Raw genomic sequence first — 8,790 nt, 5'->3', positions numbered from 1 at the left:
ACGGATTAGCCCGGCCCATTTAGATCCGGCCTATTAAACCCGTGAGTTAAATAGGCTGGACTGTTTAAGCCTGCTTTATTCGCGGGCTATAATTTTTCAGCCCGGACCGTTTATGGTCAGCCCGTGGGTTAAACGGGCCAGCCCGTTTATTCTTTTATTTTATTTTTTAAAAAATATTTTGACAAAAAATATTATTTTTAGGTCAAAAACCTTTAAAAAATATTTTTTTTTTTTAGTTGATGGGTCGGATTTTCGGGTCGGATCGAAAAAAATATCGACTAAAAGTGCTACTTTTTTTTAAAAAAATGTAAAAAAGAAATTAAACGGGCCACCTGTTTAGCCTGCGGGCTAGCCCGTTAACCCGCCATTTTTTGTGGGTTAATCGGACTCAACCCGTTTAGCCCAAAATTTAAACGGACTTAATTTTGGAAACAAAACCCGTCCATTTAAATGGGTAAACGGGCTGGCCCGATGGGTTTGGCCCATTTTGACAGCCCTAGAAAAAAGTGAAAACAATAGAATCCCGTGTTGTGTTTTCACTTTTTCCTTCACAAAATCCAGAAAACAGAAAATATAGAAAATAAAAACGCAAACCATTCTTAGATATTATCTTTCATTTTTATTATCCTGTTCTATCTATTATATATTAATTGCATATTTACATTGTATAATAGAGCAATTACTGCCAAGGATTTCCTAACAGCTGTTAAAAGCTACTTGAAGAAGCATGAAAAGGTTGTTTCTATGTCAAGGGGTTTGATTACTTGCAAAAAGGATTGTACAATAAAAGAGTTGATCCAATTGCTAGATCATGAAAAGATTCACAGGGTCTATGTTGTGGATGATGATGGAAATCTTGAAGGACTCGTCACTCTAAGAGACATAATCTCAAGGCTTGTACATGAGCCACGTGGCTACTTTGGTGATTTCTTTGATGGCGTTCTTCCCATGCCTCCAAATAGTAGGGTTTAATTTTAGGGTTAAGAACATTTTGCATGTTACTTGAACTTAAGCAGATAAATCCATTTTTAACTTTTGTGAGATTTTGTGTAAATGTAAAAGTGCTGATGGAATCGTACTGAGTTTTGTATCATATTTTCTTTTGAATAAGAGTAATCATAATACCCAAATCCAATTCAATCTTTTACTATTCTAATCAAGTTTTGATAGTTTAATAAGATTTGAACCACCGTAGCTACAAAGATTGTTAGAAAAAGTAGTGATATAAAAAAAAATTTTGCTAGGAAGCTAATGGAATATTTGTAAAAAATGAACATCACACATACTATCCATAATAAACATCTTATGTCATGAAATCACTCATTTCAAAAGCTTAAACTGATTTTGGGGTTTACCAAGGATCAAACTCTCAACTTTTTTGATCTAGAACTTTGAGACTATGTCATGACATCACTTATCCCAAAAGCTTTAAGCTTATAGGAAAATGTAACACTAATAGTTATATCTCTAATATTGAATCGGACATCTCTAAACCTCCATTGTACACATTGTACAAATATTCCATTGATTCTCTATACGGGTTATGCTACGAGTACACCAAAATCAGCCACTAAGTTTGAGTTTAGATGTTGTGACATAAACAAAAATGATCACTTTTTTTTTTTAAGGAATGATGGTTCATACTTGTGTAATCATAGAATACATTGTAAAACTCTAATGAGATTTGTTTCAGACATGGCATCCGGGCCTTAACGGGCCCAAATATAACCCGGCCCAAGCACATCTTGCCATCTTAACTATCCAGAAAAGTCTCCACACCGCCAATGAGCTTTGGCTCTAATGGCATTTCTTCCCCTTCTCCACCTCAAGGTCTAGGGTTCTAACCCTAGAGAATGCAATTGAGGAAAAATGTGATAAAATATGTGAGGAGTGTGTGGGTGTGTTGTGTACCTAGGATTGAGAGTTGTCTAATCCATTGGGGTACCTAGGATTGGGGATTGTCCAATCCACCGACCACAAAAAAAAAAAAAAGAGTAATTACCCAAATCAGTCCCCGAGGATTTTAGAATTGGACATTTTAGTCCCCAAGGAAAATTAATACATAGATCAGTCCTCAAGGTTTTACTCCGGCAGACAAATCAGTCCCCGATTCATTTTCCGGCAGAGTAATTACCCAGATCAGTCCCCAAAGATTTTAAAAACGGACATTTTAGTCCCCAAAAAAAACTAATGTACAAATTAATCCCCAACATTTCTCTCTATTAGACATAATAGTCCCCCGTCCAAAAATAAAATAAAATAAAATAATTATTATTATTAATTACACAATAATATTGTACTATATTTTTTGTATCTTTTAGACAAAAATAATGATAAATTTATTCATTAGATTCATATATATATATATATATATATATATATATATATATATATATATATATATATATATATATATATATATATATATATATATATATATATATATATATATATATATATATATATATATATATATATATATATATATATATATATATATATATATATATATATATATATATATATATATATATATATATATATATATATATATATATATATATATATATATATATATATATATATATATATATATATATATATATATATATATATATATATATATATATATATATATATATATATATATATATATATATATATATATATATATATATATATATATATATATATATATATATATATATATATATATATATATATATATATATATATATATATATATATATATATATATATATATATATATATATATATATATATATATATATATATATATATATATATATATATATATATATATATATATATATATATATATATATATATATATATATATATATATATATATATATATATATATATATATATATATATATATATATATATATATATATATATATATATATATATATATATATATATATATATATATATATATATATATATATATATATATATATATATATATATATATATATATATATATATATATATATATATATATATATATATATATATATGAATCTAATGAATAAATTTATCATTATTTTTGTCTAAAAAATACAAAAAATATAGTACAATATTATTGTGCAATTAATAATAATAATTATTTTATTTTTGGACGGGGGACTATTATGTCTAATAGAGAAAAAAGTTGGGGATTAATTTGTACATTAGTTTTTCTTGGGGACTAAAATGTCCGTTTTTAAAATCTTTGGGGACTGATCTGGGTAATTACTCTGCCGGAAAATGAATCGGAGACTGATTTGTCTGCCGGAGTAAAACCTTGGGGACTGATCTGTGTATTAATTTTTCTTGGGGACTAAAATGTCCAATTCTAAAATTCTCGGGGACTGATTTGGTTAATTACTCAAAAAAAAAAGAAAGAAAAGTCTCCACACCTAACCACTTTAAATTACCTTAAGTTGTGAATTGTGATTTTATTTTCAGGAATATTCATGCATTTGTTTTAATAGAAGAAGCACATTACTTGCTGTTTGTGCAACAGAAAACAAAATCAAAATTTTAGAAATTGGTAATGAGAACTTGGGAAATATAAGCATGCTCGCATTTACTCTTTCTATGTTAAGCCTTGAACATTTTAATGCACCAAGTCCAATTTTAAGTGATGCTAGAACTGGAATCACATATGCAATGTTCTTAATGTTTTGTTGTAAATTATGGAATACTATGATGTACTATGCATCTAATAATAAACCTAAAATTCTGTTGTATAAATTTAAGTTACCTACGTAAACATAAACATGGTACTTATTATTTGTTATAAATTTTCAGCAAGTATACATAAAGGAAATATCATAGATATGCATTTAGTTTTAAGATTATCATTGTAAACATGTCAATCTAGTTTAAATCTCACAAATACAAATTATAAATAGTTTCTCTTATCATGAAAACATATATTGATAGACTGCCTTACAACAGAATTTCATTCTTCAAATGGTGATAATTTGTGTTGGATATGGTCACATGGTCACTTTATCTCGGAAAGGTAAAAACTCACGTGTAGTTGACTTCACATGAAATTGTTTTTGGATGGTTGATACATGTTACCATTTGTTTTAAAAAAATCGGTTTATTTTATATAAATGATTTAATTAAAAAACTAATTTAAATTGGACCAAACACTTACTTTTATTCTCTTCTTCATGGTTATGCTTTTGAAATTTGTTCTCACCTAATTTTTCAAAACTAGTATCAAACTTTCAATTGAGTATGTTCGTCTTATTTATATTTTTTTAGTCAAATTTATTATTTTAAATATATTTCTTAATTTATGTTCTTATTCACTCCTCTATGAACACAATGAAAATTATTTAATAAATACGTAACTGTTGATGTTATCACACTATTTGACTATTTGATGTTTAGGATGAAATTTTATTGAATGTTGGACAATAATTTTAAAAATTTTACTATTTACATATTTGTCTAGAATCAATACAGAAATTAACTGAGTTGCCGTTAGTTCCCACATTCAAGTCATTATAGGTAAAGGCAAGGGGTGCACATGGGCCGGGTGAAACCGGGTTTGATGTGACCCAGACCTGACCCAAAATATACACCGGGTCTATTTATTAGACCCGAACCCGGCCCTAGACCCGATGAAACCAATACACTTTCGGGCCACAATTATACCGGGTAAAAACCGGGTGAAAACCGGGCCGTTAACATTACATTACGTTGATACCTTCTTGTAAGCTAGCATGTAAAAATATCCAAATTTCTAAGACTCCAACCATTATTTAACATGGTAAAATTCACTTAGAAAAATATAACAAGAACCAACCATTCTTCAAAATTAAAGCATAACCACAATCAATACTAATATTGTCTAATAATACCAAATATTTAAATCAATACAAATAACATAATATTATGCATTAGTCTAAAGTCTTATGCATTCTAAACATAAAACATTAACTTATAGTTTTATAACGACTAATAACACAAAATATTAAGATTTACAATACTTAAATTCCACATAAGAATAGTCATGATCCATCACTAATAACACAAAATATTAATTGTGTATGATGACCGGGTCACCGGGCCGACTTCGGGTGACCCGAGCTATGGCCCGGACCCGACCCGAAATAATGACCGGGTCTATTTTTGAGACCCTTACCCGGCCCTAAACCCGATAAAATCACACCAAATTAGCCCCAAAAGTGTTCGGGACCGGGCCGGACCGGGTCTGTGCACCCGTAAAGCTAGTACCTTTATCATTGTTTCAAGAGTTATGTTTTTTCACAAACTCCATTTTTTCCTTCCATATGAATTCTATTTTTTTCCTCTTTCCTTTTGAATTCCTAATTTTTTTTTTGCCATTCTTATACAAACAAAAAAAACGTGATTTTTGTTTCTTTTTCAGAATACCAAACTTTACCTTTTCAAATAATTTGTATTTATATATTTGACGAAAATTAAATAAATAAAAATAAAAGATAAACTTAAAAAAAAGATTGGTCAAGAAAAATGAAAAAAAAAAGAACGTACCAAATTCATCATTTAAGAATTTAGTAAGACGCAGAATAATTAAAACCTTTTAAAGGTAGTTATTTGATTTATCCAAACCAATTTTTTTAATTAAACCATTTATATAAAATAAACCAATTTTTTTGAAACTAAATGATAACACGTGTCAGCCACAGCTATCCAGAAACGACTTCACATGAAGTTGGCATTGAGAAGGCGTTTGGGGGGAAGAGAGATACTCTTGGATGTAACTGATTTGGGAAATGAGTATTTTCTGGTGTATGCATTATGAACAATGTACAACGACGCTGAAAAGACTATCTAGTTTCATTAAAAGTGTTGGATGCAATTATGTTATGAAGTAATTTGCAACAACCAACACAACCAGCTCAGTTCTAACCTCATTGTCTCTCACAACATCAAGACTCAATATAACTATCTCTTTGTTCATCTGATAATCATATTAACATTTCAAACCATGTTCAACTTATGAACTCGAAAACTCAATTTGGGGATTCAAACTAGTAAACTCATCATCACAGTTCACAAGTTAAATCGAGAGTTTGATAACCTTGTTGAGCAGGCCTCGAGTTCATATCAGATATAGTTTTCCAGCTAAGAAACCTATTGTTCAACTTCAACAAATTGAAACCTGATAACTAAAATTGTAAACATGAAGATAAACAAAACCAGAATTTGAGTCAAGTTATAGATGAAGGGTGGCATTTCAAAACGTTTGGTGATTAATGAGAATAAAATACATTTTTTTATGTGCAAATATACATGACAGAAAAAACAAATGTTACAGTGTATGATGCAGGAAAAAAACAATTCTTTTTCATTTTTTTTTTCTGTTAGGGGATGGGGTTTGGGAGCAGATTTGAAATTCACAAAAATCCCATTCTTTTTAACATTAACACAGGTAAGCAACACCTATCCAGATACAATAAGATACATATGACACAGGATATTTTATCATCTAATCCTTCACAAAATGAACTTCACCTGTTATGTAGATCCTATACCCTATTGACTCTTCCTCCTTATATGGTGCAATACAGCAGGTGATCCTTCAAACAAATCCGATAAATAGGCCTCCAAGTCCTCTGGTGTATATTTAATGTACTTCCCGGCATGTCTTCCCTCGAGCTGACTCCGAAACCGCCCCACGAACGACCGGTATGCTGGAATCACCTTCTCTGATATAGAGATTCGGAGTTCTTCCCGGAGTTGTGGGTCCGGTACCTTCCACGCCGTCTGAATCCTATATATTTCCTCAAAGCATGCATTGAAGTTCTTGAACCTCTCCTTCAAAGCCATCTTTGATGCATTGTTAGAGCTTCCTCCAATCCCTTCATCCTTCAAACAGGACAAAGCCTTAGTCCAAGAGGCTCTCAGGTATCCCGTCGCATACTGGCGCACCTGACCGCGCCGCTTGCGAACCCAATCGTCTCCCAAGACATTCTGAAGATCCGAGTACTTCCGAAGATCTGAGTCCTTCCGAGGATCCGGTCCCTTCACCTTTCTCACCAGGTAATGGATGTTATTCATCAAAAATATACATTGTAATGCGCTATCTTCATAAAGCTTAGATTTCTCCTCAAGGTTATTCTCAAGCTCTGAAATCAACAATACCATTCGGCACCCCAAGGGTGAGATGTTCTCTGTCTGAGAGCTATTGCCGCCAAAACTATCTTGTAACCGGATAAGATCCTCGTCGCTAATCACTAAAAGCGAGTCCATAGGCTCACCATAATCCACAAGCAACTTCAAGTAATTCATCACATACCGGGGCAATGGATGAACGTCCCCGGTTATAACCGGCTTCTTAGAACTCTCATTTCTAAGACAATTCTCAAACTCGGCGAAAGTCCCCTTAACAGCCTCACCAAGCATCTTCAACACCCCATTGGCCTCATCAATCACAAACCCATCAGTGATCATACTCTCAAGTTCAGGCAGGGCATCCTTCAATGCCTCATACATGTCCAAGATCCTAAACAATTTCTCCGGCGACCGCTTGCAAATTGCGACGGCCTCACCGAAATTCAGCAACTGCATAACACAACCTTTGGCAGTCTCATTGAAACAGATCTCTCTAATCTCATCTAATTCACCAAAAACGCTATCACAAATCCTCTTCTCTCCAGTGAGAAGAACCCTAACAGAAATCTTAACGGCCTGAATCCATTTCTTCATTTTTTCATCTAAACTCTTCCATTCAACTCTTTGAACCTCTTCAATGCTCAATTTCTCAACACCAAGAATTGATAAATATTCATCCAAAACATCACGACGAACACTACTATATACCTGAAGGCACTCTTTCTCGTAACCTGACCTAACCATGCGATCAGCGATTTCTCTAAGTTCCGCCACCGCGTCAGCGCGGAGGAGATCGACAGAGATGTCGTCGCCGAGGCTGGCGCCGCGCTCGTGGAACCGCTGGGAGTCGCCGCCTTGGTCGTTGACCTCACCGAAGCTCTCGAGATTTTCGTCGACGGTGCCGCCGTCAGTGAAGGAGAGGGAGACACGGCGGATGGAACCGTGGAGGCTCTCCGCGTCAAGAGGAACGGTGTTCCTGACGAGGAGGTGGCGGAGCTCGTCCTCGAGGCGCGTCATAGCGAGCTGGATCGCGTTCTCGGCGCGGTCCATCTCAATCCGGTGGCGGTTACCGGCGGAGGAAGACGGCGGAGGAGGAGGGGCAAGGTTGAGCTGTTCCATCCAGTGGATGACGTCATCGACTGCGGAGAAGTAATCGGCCGCATCATCGGCGGAATCGAGGAGGAGCGATGAGGCGGAGTGGGGGTCGCTGGAGAGGGAAGAGTCCCAGCGGAGGATGAGCTTCTCAGCAGCCTCGAATCGTTCAAGCTCCTCGGCGGCGATGGCAGCGGCACCGTCGTCGTCGCGGTGGACAATATCGGTGATGTTAGAGAGACGGTTGTCGAAGCTGGAGAAGATGAGGAGCATGTCTTCACGAACATCTTTGGGAGTGTTCAGGCTCTTGAGGATCTGCTGTGCGGTCGCAAGAACCCTATCCTCTCCTCCTCCGCCTCCAGCTCCGCCGCCTCCTCCGCCATCAGTGGTGGTTGTTGCCGCCATTCACTTTGGTATGAAAGCACACACAAAAAATAAATAAAAGAAGATTGAAGTGTTGATGAATCAGAAGAATGGAAGTGGAAAAGGATTAGGAGAACAAGGCAAAACCAAGAACATTATTCTTAAGAATTTTTTTTTTTTTTTTTACTTTTCAATTTTTGTTAAGGA

At 34.2% G+C, this 8,790-nt stretch overlaps 2 protein-coding genes across 2 annotated transcripts in view; one reads left to right on the top strand and one right to left on the bottom strand.

The window, feature by feature from the left end:
- LOC107613530 (SNF1-related protein kinase regulatory subunit gamma-1) overlaps nucleotides 1–1,143 on the top strand; it is a 3,545-nt gene extending 2,402 nt beyond the window's left edge. Inside the window, exon 6 of the mRNA XM_016315571.2 lies at nucleotides 675–1,143. Within this exon, the coding sequence (XP_016171057.1) occupies nucleotides 675–972 (298 nt within the window). The 3' untranslated portion in view covers nucleotides 973–1,143. The remainder of the gene's footprint in view (nucleotides 1–674) is intronic.
- Nucleotides 6,282–8,784, bottom strand: LOC107613508 (exocyst complex component EXO70B1). Its single transcript, XM_016315541.2, has one exon. The coding sequence runs from the start codon at nucleotides 8,623–8,625 to the stop codon at nucleotides 6,550–6,552; it is 2,076 nt and encodes a 691-aa protein (XP_016171027.1). The 5' UTR covers nucleotides 8,626–8,784; the 3' UTR covers nucleotides 6,282–6,549.

Source organism: Arachis ipaensis, chromosome B08 (assembly GCF_000816755.2).
Source record: "Arachis ipaensis cultivar K30076 chromosome B08, Araip1.1, whole genome shotgun sequence".
In the NCBI taxonomy this organism is placed as follows: domain Eukaryota; kingdom Viridiplantae; phylum Streptophyta; class Magnoliopsida; order Fabales; family Fabaceae; genus Arachis; species Arachis ipaensis.
This window is presented reverse-complemented; position numbering and strand designations above follow the sequence as displayed.